The sequence below is a fragment of the Aythya ferina genome (genome assembly GCF_964211825.1).
Source record: "Aythya ferina genome assembly, chromosome: 5".
NCBI classification, from domain to species: Eukaryota; Metazoa; Chordata; class Aves; order Anseriformes; family Anatidae; genus Aythya; species Aythya ferina.
Window position 1 is genome coordinate 4,879,814 of NC_140301.1, and position 23,910 is coordinate 4,903,723.

Consider the following 23,910-nt stretch of genomic DNA (forward strand, 5'->3'; position numbering starts at 1 on the left):
AAGACAAACTGAGGTCTGTGATTCTAGGGTGGGATCAAAGCCAAGTGATGCATCGGAAAAGAATTAAGCAACTGCCACAGCCCAGCACACTGATGCCTGCAGCAGGGATCAAACTCCCTTTATGAGCCTGGTGGTTAAATATTTTTGGACAAATCTGCCAGTGAATTCAATAAAAATATGGTGAATGAAGACTGAAGAACCAGGTCCCAGTGTGCTAGTAAAAAAGGTAGCTCAAACAGAGGTGCCTGTGACCCCAGGGGACCTGAGGTCATCTGTTGTCAGAACAGTGGTCAGCAGTGGAGTCTATGCTTTGAAAAGCAACTCCAATGGTAACCGAGCTACATGTATTTATGTATATTTAACAAACCTATGTGGATGCTTGAGTTAGTTTTTTTCATTAGTAACACCCTGACTGTGCTATTCCATCTTAGGACTGAAATTTAAGTTCTGCTGGCTTTCAGTCCACACATTGTCCATGCTGCTAAAATCTCAGTGAAAGTACTAGAAAGATTGTGATGATTTTAAGCCTCAGAAAGGAATTTCTGTAAATTCGTATTGAAATCAGACACCGAATGGGGCTGTACCACAAGTCAATCTTTCTGGCTGATGCATTGCTTTTCAGCGATCCACAGTACTCTATGTTGAGACTTGTTTGGAGCTGCTGGTGACCTGGCTGCTACGTCACATAGTAACCTATAACAAAGGCAACAGCGAGATCTTTGCTTACTTGCACCAAGGCACTGATCTGTTGCAGTTGCAACTGCTTGCAGACAGCTTTTTGTAGCTGTATGTACAATATAATAGCATTCGAATAGGCATTTCCTAAAGAAACCCAGAAATATACCACAAAGCATCTAATGTCAATGGTGTTCTCTAAGATAGAACAGTACTGTGATAGAAAATGCATCCAATACCCCGCAATGCAATTACCATAGCATAGTCTTGATGTATAGACTTGACACAGTAAAGTAGGGTACACAAGCACCATGTGGCTCAAATTCTGAATTTTATTTGCCTATCGGTTGAGCTACATGTTCGCTTCATTGAGCATGACAACCTAGTTTTAAGTGTCATTTAATTTTCATTTTGAAATATAATTACAAAGTGTTCACTGTAAGATATCACTCGTCTGCAAATGTGTCAAGATTAATTTGTGCTAGCTTATTCACAAGTGTCAATAGTTAATTACTGTGTCATCTCTGGATGGCTAAATGACATTCTAACTTCTGATTTTTTACAGTGTTCCTTTATGTTATTTTCCATTAGGGGATGAGTCCATATTCCTACATGTGGGCAAATACTCAAGCACATAAAATACCAGACGTCACAACTCATTAAAATCAACAGAGCATATATTGCTGTATATATCCTATAAAATACATTTAACTGAAAAGATAATTCTAGTAATAATGTCAGATTCCTAAAAACCACACATTAATTTGGATCTGTCTGATCTAATGCCTAGGGAACAAGTGTATGGGATCACTGTTGTTACACTTTCCTACAATGAGAAAAGGACATATCTGTGGACAACTGTATCTTAAAAAACAAACTAAAACAACAACAAAAAATACAAAAAAAAAAATCAAACCTAACTTGTAAAATATATTTGAAAGTTTGAGGTTACATTTTTCCGTCCAATTATTTTCTTGTCAAAAAGTGAACGATTTTCATTTTAATGCTCACAGTCTGGCTTACTGGGGGGTTGAAACTAGATGATCATTAAGGTCCCTACCAACCTAAGCCATTCTATGATTATTGGTAACTCTCAAATCAAATCTCAGTGCAAAAAGCAAGAACTGCAAAATCTATCAAATGCAGTTCATTCTAGAAAGAAATTATTTGAATTTCCACACCCCCCTTTTCTCTCAGGATCCTGTAATGTTTTTCTCTGTATGGAAAAAGTACCAATTTCTGAAGATATTTAAGCTCTTCTAACGATTAAAAAATGAAAGAAAAAAAAAAAAAAAGATGAAGGGAAATGCTGAGTAGAGCAATGTTTATGATGAACATCCTGCATGAAACATGTACACAGGTTTCTTTCCTGAAGCCTCACCTGTTCTTGCTGTTGGCGAGCAAGGTCCATTTGCTGCCGTTGTTTTTCAATTTGTGAGGCTGCCAGCTTTTTCTGTTCATCATGGGCAGCCAGAAGCTGCTCCCGTAAGCTGATCAGCTGGGTGATCATGGTGGAGAGCTGTCGCTCTTTTTCTGCCAGGCTTTCTGGTGTACCTAAATGTGCAGGAAAGATGTACTGTAAATATGAGATAGACAATAGTTACCAAGCAATATTCACAAAAAAAAAAAAAAAAAAGGCTGAACTGAATCACCAACATTTCAAGTGGCAGCTTGAATACATATTTTACTAACGAATCCCAAAAGAATCTAGCACATAGCTTTGCTGTGCTCTAAGCAGCAGAGGTTATAACAAAAAATGAAGCAGAAAATATAGGGAGTATTTTTTTATTTTTTTTTTTTTTCTGACAGGAGTAATTAATGATGCACTGTGTACATCATATCTTTTCCATTTAAATCTGCCCAGTGTGATAAATACATTCACAGTTTATTAGACATCATTTTCCTTCACTTTATATCTATGTATTTTTTTCTAAGTATGCAAAAAATGCTAAAAAAAAATGTAAAAGATGCTGTTCTGTGGAAGAAGTAGTTTAATAGTTTATTGATCGTGTCTCTAAAATGCCCATATATCTGGTTGGTCATTTGGGTAAATGTAAGCTTTGGTTATGGAATATGTATTAAAAATGAGCTCGACTTGTTCCTAAGAGAAATGGCTAACCTGAGAAAACAGCTTAAAAATTTTCATTTAACTTTCAAAGTTTACTCTATAGAGAGCACTTAATTAACATGAAACTACGGTACATTTATTCTTTGCACTAATGATGCTTAATGGTCTGTTTATGGGTAAATTGCATGGGTCTCCTAAGAGTACAGGGTCCTTCTGCAGATCAGTCCAAAACCATCCCATCTTACGTCTGACCACGTAACTTTGTCACAAACAGCAATGTCAGCGCCCATAGCTGAGCCATACAATGCATTTCCCTGGGTGAGCTTCTCAGCCTGCAGCACTAGAAGAGGCAGTATAACTGTGGTGAGGCAGGACTTCAGGACTATGGGAGGAGCATCTGAAAGAGGTTTCCAGTTGGAAATGGGATAAATAAACAAAATGATTGCATGTTGTACGGAAGAACCACGAGTTAGAGAAGAAGCTAACCAAATCAGGTAGTCCTGCCACAATGACATGAGAAATGGCATTAGAGAGAGGGGACTAGCATCCTTCCTTTCCTCCATTCACAACAGGGGATTGTGATTAAGAAGTCACTGGGCTTTCTAAAGAGGAAGAAAAATGTGTGAGGAACAGGACCTGGGAGGGAATGGAGAAACTGTCACCAAAATTATGACTCCACCTTCTTCCCAGGAGTAAGATGGGTATCTTCTAGGGAAGAGAAGAAAGAGGTTGACAGGTTTCATAAGGAGAGGAAAAACAAAACAGACTCTTGCCAGGTCACAAACCCAAGATGCTCTACCACTTACATCGCACTATGACAGCGTCTTTATTACTCTTAGACTTTCACTTGTACAAGCGTCATACAAGAAAATCTCTGTCTACATTTGCTTTCTATCAACCGCATGGATTAAGTCATTCACTCTAAACAAAGCAAACTCCCAGATACAAAACGTACCTGTTTTTCTATACAGTACCAAACTTCATTTTACAACAGAAAGTCCTGAAAATATTCCATCTTTTACGCACCATTAACTACCCTAGTTTTAAAAGAAACTGATATTTCAGTGCTCTGTAATGCCAGATCTTGTCTTAGTATGCACGTGACACAGGCCCATGACAAAGAAACACAAAAAACTTCTCGTGCTGCAGTAAAAGTTTTAGGGGTGGCTAGCACTTTTCTTAGTCCCTAGAAATATGATGGAGGCATGAAGGTAAATCTGAAGAACATCACTAATCAAACTTACTGCAAAACCTTAGTGCGAGATGCACAGCTGAAACAGTAAGAGTTCTCTGCAAAAGGCTGTTTCAAAAGAAAATTAAAATAAAAAAAAGGATTTTAAAGTAAGCTTAGGCAGGTACGTGGCCAGGAAAATGTTTGCGCTGGAAGTACTGTACTGCCTTGCCAGGATCCATTAGCTTACACTGAGCTCCGTGCTGTTGACATCAGCTCAATTACCTGCGACTTCTGTATAGACTTACATTAACCCTCCTAAACTCCAACATGATTCAGTCTTGGGTATTTTGCACCACGGATCAAAGGTTATTTAGCTGCTTTGGAATATGTTATTGTATACTCAAATTTATATTTACAGATAAAAGACTTCTGCCAAAGAAAAACCATTTGCCCATCATGACGGGAAGAGATCAATCACTCCACCTATTTTAGAAAGCCAATAGGAAGCAACCTGCTGCCTCAAATGATACTTATTGCCATTCACTGCCACCTGGGAAACCACAGCTCGAGACTTCCACATCTGTCAAGCAGCTTTGGCATTGCAATGCAGACCCCTGATCTCTTACAGTCATAAAATATTTTACACACCCAAAGCAGATATTAGTCTCCTGCTCTGCTTCCATATTATTCAGTATACTCTGTACTTGCTTAATAATATGAGTAAAAAGCTACCACAGAGTGCCTGCTAAAGCAATTAAATTTTATTGTTTTGTTATGATTAGTTAAAACTGTTTGATACAGTTGCAGCAAATTTATAAGGTCATTTATTTTTCTTTTCTTTTTTGTTTTTAATTTTATACAAAAGTGGGCAGAAATAACTGTTCTTAGCCAGGAAGTCATAGCAATTGTTTTTCTTTCTTTTTCTTTTTTTCCCCCTCAGAGAAACACATCTAAAATGAATGACCCCATTTAAAATACTCTACTCTTTAATTTGTGCTGTGCTGTGTAATCCAACAACAGGATAGAACTGATGACCACAAAATGTACACTGTGCTCCTGGAAAATAATGAGACCTCCACGAAGCTGCAGGACACCTAACCGAACACTGCTCAAGACAAGAAACAGCGTAAGATGCAGAAAGTCGTTGTACGAGGAGTGTAGGGGGAGGTATAATTTAATTTTAGAGTGGAAAATCCCAACCATTATTTTACAGTTTAAATACCAATAAAAACCAACTTGCTCAGAATGCGGACCAGATTGAGCTGATCTGGCTGGGCCAAGAGAGGTCATCAGTAGCTGTGTGCCATCATCATCTGTTTTGCATCCACTTACTGCAGCAAGCAACGAGATTCCTAAACTCATTACCAGTAAATAAACTTTTTGTGCTGACTAAAAAATATCTATAAATAAAATAAAAATACAGCTCTCTGTAAAATGTATTTGCCATAAAAACAGATAAAACAAAAAGCTTAGTAAAAAAAATATACAGTAAATATGCCAGCGTCCATAAAATATTATATATCACAGCTCTCTTTTCTGCTCTAATCCTATTCTCCTACTCCAAAGACAGCAGTGCATTTTTTTTCCATGGGGTCTTCCTTATCCCCAAAACACATCTGTCTTGAGTTTCTCTCAGATTTGTCAGGTGGATCAGTGCTCCCCAGGGCCTGCTCCATCTGAAGTATTTTAATTTGACTAAACACCTGATTTATTTTATCTCTCCGATGAGAAAGGCAGTTTGTCTTAATAGAGCCTGTCAGCCTACAGTCCCATTCACAGCAATTTACAGGCAGCCAGGGATGCTGGAAAAGAAGAGTGCTGTGATTCTGTATTTTATCCTCCTCCAGAAAGCACCTAAAAGCAGCTATTCACTGCTACTGCATGTGGCATTTTAGAACTGAATTAGCTTTTTATTCAAGTAACTACACTTGTTGTGAATAGCTTATCTGTAAAATTGCTACATTCACTACTGATTTTATTAACCTTTGGCTCTATCACAAAATGGTCCTCAGTTAGGAAAGACCTTTAAAATTGACACATTTTTCTTAGGGACCTTTATTTCAGTGCCTTCAGATATACTGAATTTGATCCATTGACTCCCTTTACCAGCAGTATTTAAAATTTGAAGTGTTGGTGGGAAGTCGATAGTGTTTAAGGACTTTTTTTTCGGTAATGAAAATATTACAATTATTGCCATGAAAGTTCATTAAAATATTTATTATTTGTGATAGTCTTTTAGATATATATATCCTTGACTTTTTGCTTATTATCAAAGTTCAAAAAATAATTTTATTGCAGTACTATGTTAATTTTTCGTTGTGTGCTTATTGTTTTACCTTTTTTTCCCCCCTCCAGATTGGAGCACAAATTGAGATAAAATGGTCAGATTGAACAGAACTAAGGCATCAAAGAGAACTTTTGAGAAATTCTGGTCATAGGTCAATCTAACCAGGACTAAGAAAATAAAAAAGTAGCTATAAATCTACTGAAAAAGAAAGAAGAGTTCAACTTGTGGTCTAAAATTACATTTAGAAAGAACTCTCTCTGTGACAAAAGATCTACCTTATAGAATTGATCATAATACCACATTATTTCTGGTACACAAAGGAATAGGAAGATCATCATGCATCATATAATAAAATGCATTTAATAAAAATCAGAAGTATCACCTTGCATTTTCTCTACCTAGATTTCTTTAAGTGTTTCAAAGATTTAAAATCTGCTGTCCTGTAACTATAGACGCAGAATATAACTATAGTTCCTACATTTGTCCCTGGTTTACCACCTTGCAACATTCGTATTACCTCTTACTGCATATTCAGACTATATTCAGATATACCAATGAGTCTGCATGTCAACAAACACAGGAGGCTTTTCAGTGTTAAATTTGGAACTGTCCTTGTGGCAAGTTGTCACAAGATAGAAGCAGCGTAATAACTGCTGGTAAGGGAAAAAATAAGCAGGAATAACAAAAAATACACTTCTAGACTTACATAGTATAATTTAAACTAATCTCTTTGACACTCAGCAAAAGAAAACAAGATAAAACCACATATTCTATCAAATGAATAAAAGACAGAATAATGGAGTCATAAATAAGCCAAAAATTTATAGGTCTGATCCAAAGCTTGCTGAAGTTGGATTATTATCTGTGACACTAAATTACTGTGGGTTCCTGAATGTGCTTGCCTTACTTTCCCGACATGTACCCAGAGTAAAACACTACCAGTCAGAGGTTTTTATGCCTGGTTAGCTGATGTTTCTGAAGGGCTTTGGGATCTTTACACAGGATCTCCACACAGCTGCAAAGTATTATCGGTTCTCTTGAATTCTGTGATGAGTGTAAAGCATTAAAAATATCATCCTTGTTTATGTGTTGAATCTAAACTAGCTTTGGTCCCACATACCTACAGGAAAAACAAATTAATAAATCACAAACTATTATTCTTGTTATGTTTTTAGAATGAATACAGCATGACTTTTATGAAATCAAAAGAAAGTAATAGAAGAGAGAAGCGCAGACTTTGCCAGAAACAAAGAAGAGCTTTAAATCACATAACTACAGTTCCAAAGTATCATCAACCAAAGTAATTCAACCAACAATCAAAAATGATTTTGAATCAAGTTAAGCAATTTCAGCTTTAAAAAAGTAAAAAAAAAAAAAAAAAAGCCTTTATAAATCAATTCCTGCTTTTTTTTTTTTTGTGTGTGTGTGTGTGTGCGTGTGTGTTTTTTAATGGACATTGTTTGAGAAGAAAGCAAAAACACAATGCTAGCCTTAAAAGAAAGTGTATTTGATCTTGGCTGCCCAGAGATAACCTGGTTAAACCATTCTGTCTAACACGGCAGTCTGCAGCACACATCAGATAGGCTGTGATGTCTCTACTTCACAGGCTCTGTCCAGCATTTAGCATTTACCCTTTTTTGATTGGGTCACCTTTTAAATGCCACAAAATAGGGCAGTGAAAGTCAACAAAAATAAACAGGGAAAACAGAAGAAAGTAACAATCTAATGGAAGGGCTTCGGAGATAAAAGTCACTTTGTGAGGGCTGCCTGACTAAGGAGCCCCCTTGCCATTGCAATAGCATCTAATTTGAGTTCTAACTCCAATAGCAGTTTAAAAAGCTTTCCACTCTAAAGGGCCCCAAGTGCATCATAAAGATAAAGCATTTCAGTAGAAAACAGCCACAAAGACCTCTATTATCTTATCAGTCTTTGGTTACAACAGCTGAACCAATATGACTAAGTTCTGAATGACTTTTTTTTCCCCTTCTTTTTATAACATTAGAATACTGGAATTTCTTTATTTCATGATCAGTTAGCAATTGTTGATGTTCCCATATGCTACTGTCCAGTCCTTAGTCAATAAAAAGTTGCCTAAATGCTTCCCATTGTGCTTTGTAGCATCCCAGCGCAGAAGGCAGCACAGCAAACATGTCCAGCATGCAAACCACACCGGATAGGTTCTCTTGGGGAGGTACGAGATCCACCCCCCTTTTTCATTGCAAAACGAGTCTGTTTTTTAAGCTTTCAGCAAGGAAAAATTAATACCCTATGTCCACAAACAATAACGGGAATTAATGTTATGAAAGACTGAAAATGGGCTATAGAGCAAAATCTGTTTGTCAGATTCAGAGAAACAAAAAATGGCTTGAGTTATGACAAAGCATCTCATGTTTATGACGAGGATGAATATGCTTAACTGATGATCTGCAGGATTTGTCCTAGTTTCAAATCCACCGCACTTCAAGTGCTTATTTTGTGCTTCCCCACCCCTCCTTCGTTTATTTGTTTATTGATTGCTATTATGCGTTCACTGGGCTTTTTGTTCTGACATCATTTTGTAGCAATTCTCAGGTGTTTCCTGACGAATACCTCATACGTGCAGATTCTTTTGCTTGACTGTTTTTCACAACAGCTCTAACCAAACTAAACCAGCACATTCAAGAGAAAATGCTGCAGTAACCGGATTAGCATAAACTATTTATGTTATTACCAAACAGGTCCAAAACTGTCAAAATAATCTCTGCTAGGTATAGGACCAGATTGAACAGTTTCTGGTCAGTTCACAGAGCAGCACAATGATGCCTTGCCCCATTTTTAGGGATGTGCTAAATCCACAGTAGAGTCCTAAAATGTAATCCGCTTCAGGAATGCATGAAAGAATGTGATGTTAGCCAGAACTTCAGCCTCCCCCTCCTCCAAGACGGCTCCCAAGGAAAAAGCAGAATTTCAACAAATCGATTGGACTTCTCACTCTTTCTTTCACACACATAAAAAAGAAGACCTGTATCTGAAATAAGCATTGGAGGACTTTAACTATGCTTAGAGATTCTGGTACTAAACCATATACCCAATCCTACCCAATCCTATTTTAAAACTGCTCAAAAAAAAAAAAAAAAAAAAAAAAAAAAGACTTTTGCCACTTTCTTGGGTTGATTCTCCAATTTCACTTGTCATCTTATATTCTAAAGAATACCAGAAAGTACATATTAAGTGTTAATTCATGCATGTGCATGTGGAAGACAATTTTTCAAATCAATTATTCCTAGGGTTTTTCAGCAGCAAGTAGAGATTCAGTTATGAATGTTTTAGTGTTTGAGTGGTTTTAGAAATGCTTCATATATACTCAATAATATCTGTTAAGACCCTATGTGGGGAAAAATGTGATAATAGTGCATATAAACAGGGAAATACATATTATACATTCCAACTAAAAACTCACAGCCAACCTGTTCTTGCTGAAATAGAATATAATGATACAGCAGAGGCCACAGGCTGTGAGTAATCTGTACAGTGATATAAACACTAAAAGATGATGTAAAGAGAAAGGAAAAATGAATAGTTTTATTTTGTTAACTGAGAAGGCTGTAGCCCAGGGCATAGCACTCCAAAATAAAATGAACATGGTGGTGTTATATAGAGAGCAAAACTTGTTTTATTATTATTAATATTATTGACTCTAACTCTCAATTCCAATGCTTTATAAAGAAAAACCTTTACAAACAAGGGAGGAAGAAAGCTAGTCTATTTATTTAAGGTACTCACTCAGGACTTGAGAGTTGAAAAAAATTCCTGACCTTCACTTTCAGGTTTTTCCCATTTAACTACAGTTGACAGAGCTTCCTTAGCTTGGGAAGCAGGGTTACTCTAAGGACAGGAACAGTAAGGATTCCGAACTGTATTTGTGGGCCATAGAACAGAAGGAAATAGGATATTAAGTGAATATTTATTCAAAAGGTAAAGGAGGTATATTGGAAGTGAAAAGAATTGATAAACAGAAAACCTAACCCAGTCATGCAATTGTATAACATTTCCTCTTCTATAGAAAAACAGAGTGCAGCGAAGGGACAAGGGGTAACAGTTTTAAACTAGAAGAGGGTAGGTTTAAATTAGATATAAGGAAAAAATTCTTTACTATGAGGTTGGTGAAGCACTGGCACAGCCTGCCCAGAGAAGCTGTGGATGCCCTATCCCTGAAAGTGCTCAAGGCCAGGCTGGATGGGGCTTTGAGCAAACTGCTCCAGTGGGAGCTGTCCCTGCCTGTGGCAGGGGGTTGGAACTGAGTGGGCTTTAAGGTCCCTTCCAATCCAAACCATTCTGTGGTTCTATGCCAGAAACTGTGTTAATAAGGATGGCAGAAAGACATCATGCACAGTAGGAGTAAACTTTTCAGACAAGAATCGTCTCTGTGCAAACATGTTTACCATTGGTTCTTCGTTTGTTTGTTTTTGTGGATGTTAATATCTTAAGTCAAAATAGCACAAGATTGGTTCACCTTTTACTTTCGGAGAACACAGATTAAGCACAAAAAGAATGTTATGTCTTTCTCAAGTTCATATGAGAGTTATAGAAAAGGTCTGAAAGTTAAATCCTGTAATATTTCTCATTGCAAGGGCTGTACAATTAGCCCAACTCAATAGTCCTATAGTGCTTTAAGTCCTCACAAAAGAAAACAGGGGAAGTATCACAGGGAAATGGAAATATTCAATGTTTCTTCTTCTAAAGACTGGACCACAAATACTGAATATTAGAAAAAATCAAGTACTTCAAAACCAATGATGTTCACAGTGCCTGTTCATTACAATGGAACTAGCAACTCATTGGGACTAATTGTCTTTTCACATTATTTAAAAAATATTTGTAGCTCCATAAATTTCAGTAGAAATACCCTTCATTCTCAACAATATGAAACTGATCAAGACATTCCTGTGAATGCCATGTGTCCATATAAACCATACACAGCAAGTCAAGCTTCACTTTACCCATTATTTTATCTGTGAACATGACTCAAATCACACGAATCCTTCCATCAGCTTTGGCTGACTTTTGTAGTTATTAGAAATGAATAGCATATATGTTAAATTAAAAATGCCAAATATCTTATCACTGAACATTATGGAAAAATGTTATTATTTTTCAGTTTCTACGCAATTCACTGTATGTAGAAATGTTAGTAAGGAAGTCTCTAAATATCTTCCATAGCACCCTTAGGTTTGAGAATACTTTGTCCTGACAGTATCATTTGAGGATGACATACACAACTGTACACAGTATTAGAATTTCTAAATACTCTTTCTTATGAAATTCTTGACTCTCTCCATGAGCAGCTCATAGCTTAATGTGAAACTGAGAATTAGGAGGTGCTTAAGCAGAGGAATACTGCCCTGCTTGGTATCTCAGCTTCCGAGGAATTCCAACACAATGGCATTTTGCCCTTAACAATTTTATTATCCTTTCTGGATTGTGCTTTCTTTTTTTCTTTTTTTTTTTTTCTTCTTCTGACTCACAAAATTTACTGAACAGAGGTCTACTGCACTAGCAGTAGCACTGTATCTTAATTTAGTTACGTATCATTTTTGATATTTGAAATCAATGGAAAAAAACCTAGCCTTCATTTACAGAAAATAAGAAAAACTATTTTAGTTCTAGTTGAATATTTGCACCTGTGCCTTGATGAGGAGGGAGGGATGGTCTGACATGTGAATGCTAAGCCATCTCTGTTATTCATATTATATGCTGCTGTAAAAGGTGTGAGAAAGATACTTTTTTGTACCTTCCTATTTTATATATGAAATGAAGATATGATGTTTTGCTTATATATAATCATAGGTAGTGTCTCCTTTGGAATTACAATGTTGAGAGTCACAACTGATGACAGTGTGGAATAAGTAGGATCTTATCAACGAACACGCAAAGATTAGGAGTCTGCTGAAGAAAAAAATGTAAATGGAGAGTTCAGGACTGATTTTGAAATTGCTCCATTTCATTGATTGTTCTTTCATAACAGAGCACAGCTGGATAAAAATCATTTTGTTTCCATATTCAATTTTAAGTTTAACAAGTGATTTCTGGGTACCATGCTACTCTTCAAAATGAGTCTTATTTTTTTATTATGTAAACATGATACAATTCCAAGTGATCTATACAATTTTTCATTCTTTTTAAACTAGTATTTCTTCCTGTTGCAGTGCAAGTGTAAAAAAGCACTTTTTTGGAAGAAAGAACTCTCCAATTAAAACTTGTATCTTCAATCACACGGATGAACTGAATATCTGTTCTAATAATCTTATTCTGGAAAGAGAATTGTATATGTACACTCATAAAAATGTCTGGAAGGAAGCTGAGTTTAGAGGAAGTTAGTTTAATATCTCATCTGATGAGCATAGCTCAAATGAATTAGATGACATTAATTTTCCTGAATAACAGGACTTAGTTACTTGCGATTTCTTTAGCTGCTATTTGTCTTTCATAGAAAATGTTCATGATGTAAAAGAAGTTTTTCCTTGTTTTTTTCAGTCTTTTCACATTGTCTCAACTACAGATTAATAATGAAGATGAAAAAGAATCACATGTTTTCATTAAGTTTCCCATTTTAATCAGCAAGCTATTAAAAAACATCCTAATATCATTTTTTCTGCTTTTTGTTGCAGTGTTTTCAGAAATAACATGATTCTTCTCTTTAAATAGTAAGGAGCATTCTGCACTGTAATATCTGTGAATGTGTTTGTGGGGTGATGGTAAGAAAAGGTGACGAAGTCCATTCAGCTTTTCTGTGCTACTGCAGTTGGACACCTGCAAATCAGGTGAAAAAATAAATTAAAAAAAAAAATCATCACTGTACGCTCTTGTGGTGCTGATTTAGTTTCCAGAAGGATGTTGTAGTGCCTTGTATATAACCTGGGCATCTGTGTCATAGGAAGTCCATGGCAACAAGGACAGGAATTAATCCATTTCTCTGTGGGTGCAAGAATGGACAAGACCCTTTCCATAGATGCCACTGCAGCATTTTTATAAAAAGGTAAATAGATTTACCTATGCGGAGCCCACTCCAAAACACTTTAGTAATCTTGCCTCTCTACCTATACACAAAATTATAACCTATTTTGGGTTTATGAGTTATAACCTGTAACATAATGCATTTTTTCTACTGTATCCAGAATGCCCAATATACATGCGAGAGAAGATGTGCCCCTGTGAAATGTATTCTGACTTATGATGTTGCAGTTACTTTCTACATCTTGTTAAATAAGTTACTTCCATGAGATTTTAGTTAGAAGTTATTAGCTACACCACTCAGAAATGTCTAAATATGAGTATTAGTACTGCAAGATTTATATACTTTAAATATAAATTTTAATTTTGATCTTAATTACATGTTCATCTTTCATGTCTTACAAATACAAACAAGTATATCAATGAAAAACTTATATTTGCCTCTGAAGATTTTTATTGCCTCTGGTGATAAGTAATGAAGAAGCAAAGTTTATTGCAAAACAAGGACATTAGCATACCCTGTCTATCATGGAAGCTGTAAAGAAGAAACTTCCTACTTCATCTGAGAAGAGACAATTTAGTCAAAAGCCTTTGATATGTATGGAAAAGCAACAACATTTTATACATCTAGAATGTGCCCACAGAAGTCAGTTGAAGGATTTACACTGATTTCAGTGGGCTTTGAAACAGGTCCATTGATATGCTCATTAATAATGGTATTAGGTGGTCAAAACTGGAAGCTTCAGGCTTGTAAATCTGAATATTATTTTAAATATTTACCATTATTTTAAATTTACCATTATTTTATATTATAAATATACCCATTTAGCAGAGCATATTAATGCTACAATTATGAATTATCTTATCTTTTGTAATAACCACAGTCTCTCCATATGGGTACGAGAAACAAAAACCAAAGAAGGAAACAATGCTTGTTGCTCCCGATTTAATTCAAAAAAAAAAAAAAAAAAAAAAAAAAGCAAGAAAAATAAATAAATAAATAAATATGAACCCATGCTGGAACAAATTAGATTTCTATTAAAAGCTTGTTGTGGTCCTATGAAATACACTACCAAATTATCAATCCAGTTTTCTAACTGCAGAAAAAAAACTCCTAAATCGCATTAACCAGAGCAAAAAAAAGGTGGCCTACATTTACAGACTGAAGTTCCACCCATATTCTAACAGTGTTCTGGTATAATTATACTCTAACCACAAGCATGAGTATGTTTAGCCAGATGTTTCTTAGAAGCAACTGAAAGTACAGTTGGAAATTTTCTTAATTCAATTTATTTGAATACCTAGCTGATCACAAACCAAAACATTTAACACAACCCTTCACTACAGAATCACTGGTAATGAAACTCTTCACAGTCCCAAACCAGAAAGCAGTATCATGTTATTTCATTGCACTTATATACCTATAAATATATATGTATTCTACAACTCTGGCAGGATAAGTCAGAAAGAAAACATAAATACTGATTATTCCAAAGCCTTAATGTAATTTACTATTCAAAGGCCTGAACTTTAGGCACAATCTAAAGATAATTCAGAAAAAAACTTGAAGCATTGACTGTATGTTGGAAACACATCAGGAGGTTTCTGAATTCCATTATCACAGCATTCAAATTCATTGCATTATAAATAGTCCTGGGATATATTTAAGAAATCAGGATCCCCTAATTGTTGCTCTCTCCTTACAACAATAAAAATCTGTCCAAGTTGTATTTTTGTTACTTTATTTCTACAGTGACCACAATTCCATGATTATTTTTCCTTCTTAACAAGGCACTAAAACTAAAAACAGAAGCAAGAAAACATTTCTATGGAGACTTCTCTCAAGTTGTCTGAAAGTTAATCATCTTCCTTTTAAGTGTCCCATTAAAAAAAAAAAAAAAAAAAAGTGAAAAAAAGATTTATGTCCCAAGCAACATACCCATTGCAACTCAAACCAATGTTTGTGACAGGTTTCTAAGCAGTTACATCAGTGTACCTCTGATGCTGAGATACTGTCAACTAAGATGAAGGCTAATTATGACTGCAAAATAATTTTTCACTTAAGCAATTTCTTTTATGGTCATTTGTGCTCTCTGAATTTTAAATATGCATCAAGATTTAAAACTGACAGCATCTGAGAAGATCTCAGGGATACATCCAAGTTTCTTGGACAAATACGTGTTTCTTGGACCTTAGTTTTCTCTGAGAAAGGTATTCAAATGGATTTAAGTCTTACTATTATGGATAGGTCTCTGGCTGTGTTTTCAAAAAGACATTAAGCATCTATTACCCATTACTCAGGTGATGTCTTATTCAGGTGATAGATGTGTCTAAATTATACAACGTCACCAGAAAAAGTTCTCAGCGTATTTTCACCCAGTGGACCCAGAGCCATGGAATATCTTCCTAAAAGATGCTGTGGGTTTGAAGAGTTTCTTTAAGCTCAAGGGGAGACAGGACAAGGATTTGGAAGGGGGAAGAGACCCAGCAGAGTGATCCCTTGAACTGAAAATAGCCAGAGGCTGGGATAATGTTAGTGTGAAAGTATTATATATGCTCCTTCTGTTTTTTTCTTGTTCTTGCGTGTCCATTCATGACTACTGTTGGAGTCAAATGGATGTTTGGCTGTTTTGTCCTCTTTCTATAAAATATTTGTCCTTTTTTCTCTGAGTTCTTGGGTAGCACTTCTAGCCCTTCAGACACAGTATTTGATTACTTTTCATTAAAATGTTTTCCTTGTATGGGAATTCATACCTATGGATCAATCAACTTTCTTTTATTAACATAAAGTAGTTTCATTTGCTCTTGTGATCTACATCAGCTAGTGGATAAGAGAATCTGTATCTGTGTGAAGATGTATATACTGAGGCTTAAGGCTGATGCTTCAGTCAAAATTTCTAGTTACTCACTTTGAGTTTTAGCATAAAAAGGGTTTCAACTGAACCCTTACAGCTGCTTCTAACATATACCCATCAATACATTATGTTATCGTCATAATTCCAGGGTATCAAAATAAATATAGTCATAAATTGAAGTACTGTTGAAAAACTGCTGAAAGACCTTAAGTATTTAGATATTACCTCCTAGAGCTCATTAGTACTTTGATAACTTCAAGGTATCAAGGATTGCATTCATTTTCAAATTTTAAAATTCTTTCCTGGAGCTCTTTCATTATTGGCTTGGTATTTAACAGCAAAAATGAGGGTTTTTCCTGTTCTTGTGCACATTAAATGCTGTGTCTCATCAGCTAAGCATGCAGTAAGCCTTCAGTTTATCTCATGGACTCAACATATACTGACAAAAGTCTATCTGAGAAGACCAGCTAGCAGAAGAGGATGAATTTGATGTTTAAAGACAATACAGAAAATGCATTTAATAAGGCAACACCCACACACGCTTATTCAAAATTTATCTCCCAGATATATATATTTTTCTACTAACTCAAGTACTCAGTATTGCTTTAGGTATTAATTCTCTGTATGTACTTTAAGAAGGGTGACTTTCTCAATTGCTCAATCAACTGCTCAACTTCTAAACACCTACTATAACATAGCTAACACTGACCAGAAAAAGTTCTCCTGGAAAAGCCTGTAAAAGTACACATGGCAAAATCATTACCTCGTTTACCAGCTAACCCTCTAATTCTCACAATATCGTTTAACCATTTTCTGTCTGTCAGTCAAGAACAATAAACAAGTGTCATATATCCGCAGTTCATGAATAACAGAAAAGTAACTCTTTAAGAGCTCCAATGAAAAATGGCATGTTAGCTTCATTTTATATATATATACACATATATATATATATATAACATTATATATAACATACACAGAGCTCTCAGAGCTATTAAGGACCATAACAGTAACCGACTCTATCAATCTTACCCTTTCAGAGAGCAGCAGTGCTCCCAGCCCTGACACTGGCAATGCCAGCTGGTCTACAAGATCTGACTTTGATCAGTAAAGAGCATTCTTCTTTTCACAGATCATGCTGCAAGAGTTGGCGTGTGCCTATTGCAAGGAATATATTTTCTCCTTTGGGAAGACTATTTCATCAAAATAAGTTAAACAATATTCATTTTAGTTACATAGATCTTCAGTTTTCCATCACTTCCAAACTTGAACTTTATATTAATTTCTATGTGTTTAAAGCATTCAGACATTTTACACAGACATAGCTGTCATAACGAAAATTTCCTATAGCAGATTAAGCTGACATGTAATTAGCACCCATATTTTGCCTCCAGTGATTCACTGATTATCACCATACCCTTTTTAGAAGTTGCAGCCGTAATTCAGAAAAGAACTGCTTTTTCTTCCTGTTAGCGCAATACACATTGAGGGAAACAGATATAGGCAATGTAAGAGAAGAGACTCACCTATCCGTGAAGTCAACTAACTACAGCTATGAGGCTGACTACAATTTTCCCAGGTCAACAAACTGAGAATTATTATGGCCCAAGCACAACCAGCTCTTAGCACCAGTTTTCATATTTGTCTGATGGTGTGGTATGTTATCTGAGAGTATCTAGAGAGACCCAAAGGCCTTCTGTCAATCACTGTTATCTTGAAAAGTAATCTTGAATGTAACTTGATTCTTTTTAGAAAAATCATTAAATTTCAGAAGTGGGCACCCTCATCTGTGGCTAAGAGACACAAAATAACACCATAAAAAGCCTTGGGAGGTGTAGAAAACAACAAAATAGAGAAAGGGTTAATTAAGTTACAAATGCATCCGGAGGTGGTATCTCTCACTTTACCAGAGCCCCTAAAAGAAAATCCACAGACATCCCATTACTGTTGCTGAATCTTGAGAATACGTAGGCAAATGGATCCTGGCACCACAGTAAAGCAGAGAACAGGAAAACTTCTTTCAGTTAAAAGTTAAAAGGAATTCTATGATTCTTAATGGATCTTAATAAAAATAAAAATAAAAATAAAAAAATAAGCCACGTAACAGTTATTTTCATTTCATTTTCTTTACCTTCCTCAGTAAGCCTCTGATTGTATCGCTTTGATGTTACCAATCAAAACTTGAAGTCTTTCAAGTTTTCCCACATTTAAAAAAAAAAATCTTAAGTTTTGCAAGCCTAAGTAAAAGGTCTGTATACACTACATTGCCTTCTGAATTCTGCAGCTTCAACACCTGCTTTTTAACAGTGGATTTTGTTATAGTATCTGTCATAAGACTGTATTCCAGCTCCCAGATAGAACTAAACTTGTCTTGAAAATAGGTACATCGACAACAAAATCTCATAACTAAATTTCAAAGTATGGTGAAACTTGTCTTTAAATAATTTTCTGATCTTAGAGGTTAGAACTGTGTTGTTATTTCAACAGAACATATTGGGACCATACATCAGTCTACAGTATTTCCAAGTCTACAGTATTTCCAAGTCAAAACAAATGCAAAAGATGTATCTTCACATATAGTGATATGTTCAAAAATGTCGGAAATGTCAACCACTTACATACTTTCATATTATCTCTAATTAATATAAATTGCATTTAATTTCACATTTAGTAAAACATATTGCTGCCCAAAATAAGGACTATAATTTTTATCAGCAATTATTATTACTGATGTATCAACACAATTATTTAAATTCAATGTATATAGAAGGCAGAATCCATGCACGCATTCACAGTTTTTGTTCCCTCTGTGCTTCTTCCCTAATTTTTGTGGCTTGGAGCTCCTCCAGATGCTGTCTCTGAGTTTGTGGTTTTGTATTTGAGATCCCATCTCCTGATTCATAGCATTCCTTGATAGACAAACAGATTCAGATAGGAAAACAAAGTTACCTGTATATAATTTGTGTCTGACAGCTGAACTGCTAAGTTTTCCATTCATGGTGAGCCTACTGTTTCAGATTTTACCCATTTCTTGGGTCTCTGGGTTGCTGTATTTAACTGAGCTATTCGATAAGTGGTGACATATGTGATCTCCATGCTGCAAGCTGCACTTCAGATTCAGAGGATTTTCCTTTTTTCCCTCCCCCTTCATAAACCAAATTATTTGAAAAACAACACAGGGTTTTGTATTTCTAAACTGATGTGCCTCCTAATTGAATGCAGAACACTTTCAAACTATTTTCCATTAAAGGCCCACTTTTTTTCTGATTTAATCCACAGTATAATACCTTCATTGGTAGATTAAAATTGTTTGACTAAAAGTAAAACCTATTATTATATGTTGTGTTTTGTTGGGGGTTTTTAGCAGTTTTGTCTTGTATAATGTAGGAAGAATTATGTAAAACATACCAAACAGGATATTCTACAAGCTGCTACTTGCATGCTGCAAACAATCACAGTTACACTGATAGACTGGGACTTAGCATCTTAAAATTCCTGTGGAAATCAAGTGCATTTTAAGTATTGGGTTTGATTATTTAATCAGACAACTTGCATTTTGCCCTGGCTAATTTGGAAGGCTGATAATATTTTACTCATAAAATAATTGTGCACCTGTTGTGATGGAAACCTATTCAAACAAATCTTAATAGACATGAGGATTCATTCCAGACATGAGTGTGTTAGCCTCTCATTACTGCTATCTACAGGGCAACAGATTTTAAACAGCTCTTGAAGAGGTCTCAGCTTAATCTTGTGTAACTCTTAAAGAACAGTTATGACCAAGTGACTAATATTAAACTTTAATTCATATTGATACCAAGGTAAATATTAGGAATATATGGGTAAAACTACCAGTAATTTAAAGAAAAAAGGGTAAGAACAAATATTTATATAATAACAGGATTTCAGCATGAGAGATAATGATAAAGAACCATTTCTGATCAAGGTGTCTGAGTATAAATCTACTGATTTTACTAACACAGAGTGTAATATCTATGATACTCATATTTATGAATTTATAGGAATCAGGGCAGATTATTTCCTTAATATATTTCAATTTCTCATTCCTCTGTACAGACAAATTTCCTATGGAAATTGTTTCAATACAGTTATCTTAATTTGCTTTGTAATTTCCATATTCATATTAATTGAAGAGGCTTCATCTTTTTAGTGTGTTTGAAAATTACTCTCTTAGCAAGTCATGCCACAACTGAAAAAAAGTTGTATGAACATGAAAAGAGAGCAATTTTACTTTAAAATAAATAATGGAGGGGGAAAGAGAGAAAGGAAATAGTGAATTGTTCTCAATATTTAAGGGGGGGGGTGGTATCATGAATTAGAGCAAGAGGGTGTTGACTAGGCTGGACTCACTTTAATGTCAGCAGGGTGAGGTGAAAACAAGGAAAATGAGCACAGTTTGGCTAGATCTGCCCCCTGGCAGAAAACCGTCATATGTCATCGGTCAGATCAGAAATGAGATGACACAGTTAGACAAATCAAGACCTCCTGTACAAAATACTGTTGACCTCTTCCAAAGGGTCAACTTGTTTAGAGAGGGCAAGGACAACCTTCTTTGTATTTCTCCTTCTATTCCTCGCCGAGCTTAGGCTTTTGAGGCAGTGGCTCTGTTGATTTGCACTTCATGTTCTTCCTATTCTCAGTTGCATGTGAGTTTTCCAATTGTATTCGTACTTTATTTTTACTTAGTCCTAACCCATTTCCCATAAGTTTTATAGATGGCATTTCTGAGCCACCTCTGGGTCCACAGTGTTTGTGAAGTTCCCAGTAAGGTATTTTTATCTCTGTCAAGAAAAAAAATATCCGATACTCTTTGATTCCATCAGGATGCTCTCATTATCACACAACATCCACATGTCAAGACTTTACTTCAAGACAGACTCCCCGTTCAGAAAATGAGTTTAATACACCCAACGGAGGTGAAGGTTCTCATTATTCAGTGCCAAAGGTTGATGTTGCTCAGAATAGGGATACTTTGTGCAGAGAAGAGTGGTGAGAGTGATCAAAGTGCAGAACTGCTGTCACATAAGGGATAAATAAATGTATTTTTCACTTTCTAACCACGAGAAGAGACAAGTGAATGGAATATGACAGAGAAGGTGAACAGGGAACAAAAGTTCCCTGGCCATTGTAATACAAGTTCTAGGGGACACCTACAAGGTCCAAACATAAAGATGGACATACTGCTTTATACAGCATATTGCTAACTGCTGAACTTATCCCCACTGACATTCCAGCTGTCAATTAAAAGGTTCAAAACTGATTGGACGTATTCATAGACGATAATTCTATCAAGGGCCATTAAACCCAAATGTACCACCTCTGAATCAGGGGTGGTAATTAATCAAAGATCATGGGAAACTGGAAGAGTACATTGAGGAAATATTACTCTGCGCTTGCCCTTTCCTTACACCTTTCCCCAGATTGCTCAGTAGCTATAGAGACAACATAACAGTATAACATGTTATGCTGTTTTATATCTACCACTTAAATAACAGATTTCCTAAATATGAAACTCCTGTGACAAAAAAGCGATAAACCTACAGTGATAAAACTGCTTAAACCAGAATCCAAACTGATCAGAAAACTTCAGGCCTTTTAGTACCATGTATCATTCTAGATAAATGCTTACATTCATTAATTTGTTAGAATTTGGCTTGCCAGGTCTACAGCAACAAAAACCCCAAACCACCAAAACAATGAAAAAAGAAACAAAGATTCCACTCTGCTTTTAGCCTTGCAAACTCCTACAAATGCACTTTTTTTTTTTTACTTTTTTTTTTTTTTTTAATATATATGAAGGAGTTTATTTGTCTGCAGTTGGAGTTTTATATTGCTAAAATGAAGTATCTTCATTGGCAACTAAGCTGGGGCTTGATTCTAAAGGAAATTTGCTATTGACATCTAGTATCAGAAAAGGATGTCTTCAGTTACAAGTGGTGTGACATGGTTCTTCAACACAGAGACCTTTCAACTACAGTGACAAACACCAGATTCATTAAAGAAAATAATTACTGATTTTATAAAAAAAAAAAAAATACACATTAAAAAATAGACAAAAGAAAATGGCAATTTTTTGAAGAAAAAGTGAATAAAACCTTTTTGTAATTTTTAGTTTATATTCAATCATTTTTTTGTAAAATAATAATAATAATAATAAATGGTGTTTGAAAATAAACACCATAAATTTTCTTGTCAGTCTTTGTACAACTGAAGAATGGATAAAATTATAGGAAGCAGTCTTCTTAATGTGTCCAGTAAATATTTTGCTGTTTCCAGATTCTTATAATAAGAAGAATAAGCATCATTATCCTTCCTACCCCTTTTTCTCATGAATAGCTGATACTATTTCTTAGTACAATATCTGAGCTACAGTTCCGCAGAACACAGCATATAAGTGAGCTGCCCCACTGACTTCAATATAGTGCAATATAGTTCATACTTTGAGTCATGAATTGCTAGTCTTAGAAACATACCCCAATAAGATAAATATATATATATATATATTATATATATGATTGCAGTAATAAATTCATCATGTGCTTGCAAATATACTGCATGCATCCTACTTGATATTATTTATAAAATGTATTCAACACTATGGATAACTTGATTTATGTGAAAGGTTGATTACAATGTAATTTATAGTTGTGGAGTTTTAAGAACTAAAAACCATAATAGTCAATAATTTTTAACACTAGAAGCAGGCTTGATTGTGATAGGTGCCACTGAAATATGACTCTGTGACCAAAGGACCACAGCAATAAAAATGTTTTCCTTTTTAATTTAAATAATAACACTATGTAGAGTGAGAAGTCCTGTTCATATCCACAAAAGTACCCTCTGTATAAAGCTTAAACTAAGTCTATTTAAATCTAGAATCTGGAAAGAAGTATTTACAGCAAGAAAAGTGAAAACGATGTAGGACCATATAGTTTAAGCTAGTTCATATGTTTGGCCTAAATAATTACAACAGTATCTTAATCCAAATAAATAGATATAATGGTTCTGGGTAAGTTTAACCTACATATATATATATATATATATTATATATATATATATAAATCTATAATATGTATATATTAATTGATTACCTTCTTCAAATAAATCAGACTAAATATTATGCACACACTAACTGTTGAAAGAGCTTGTGAAATATTCAGTCATTCAAATACCAAGGTACCACTTAATTTACAAGACCAGGTTAGGCCTGGAAATGTAGCTTTTGTAACACATTACACAAAACGCCAGTGACCCGAGAAATGGCAAAACAAAAATATATGTCTGATTTAGAGAGCTAAAACTTAGAGCTAAACATATTACTTCATTGGATCATGGTAATAAATACATTACAAGAAAACTTTATAGACTGTGGTATATTTCTAATCAGGACCAATTTCTTAAGGATTTGGGTGTAGGGGCTCTGGGTTGTGTTGTTTTGTTATGTTTTGTTGGATACTTTCATTGGTTTCACTAATTGGAACCAGTTGATCCCTTTTCCTGTGTATTGATTTTTTAAATCCTAGCAGTTAACAATGATTCTAATGTATCATAACACTTTAGACCTTAATCATATAGTGGGGCTTTTGCTTGTAGCTTTTGTTTGAGTTTTAATTAAGAAGACCTTGTGTCTCAAAGCCTGAGCTGGGTTTTTAATTGCTAGTATGTATATCACACAGACTTCAAAAGAAATAAAATATGTTTATAACAGAGAGCACAAAGGAGAGCTTTGAAATGTCTATAGCCATACAAAGTGACATAATTAAAAACCTCTGAGTGCCTCTGTGATATAAGACATATATATTTATTTATACATATTTATAAAGCAGATTGTTACATACCCTTA

At 35.1% G+C, this 23,910-nt stretch overlaps 1 protein-coding gene across 22 annotated transcripts in view; it reads right to left on the minus strand.

The window, feature by feature from the left end:
• The window catches only part of SOX6 (SRY-box transcription factor 6), a 381,588-nt gene that overhangs the window by 148,502 nt on the left and 209,176 nt on the right, over nt 1–23,910 (minus strand). For all 22 annotated transcript variants that reach the window (XM_084521857.1, XM_084521855.1, XM_084521866.1 and 19 more), the window contains one exon: nt 2,057–2,229. In XM_084521857.1, the coding sequence (XP_084377983.1) occupies nt 2,057–2,229 (173 nt within the window). The remainder of the gene's footprint in view (nt 1–2,056; nt 2,230–23,910) is intronic.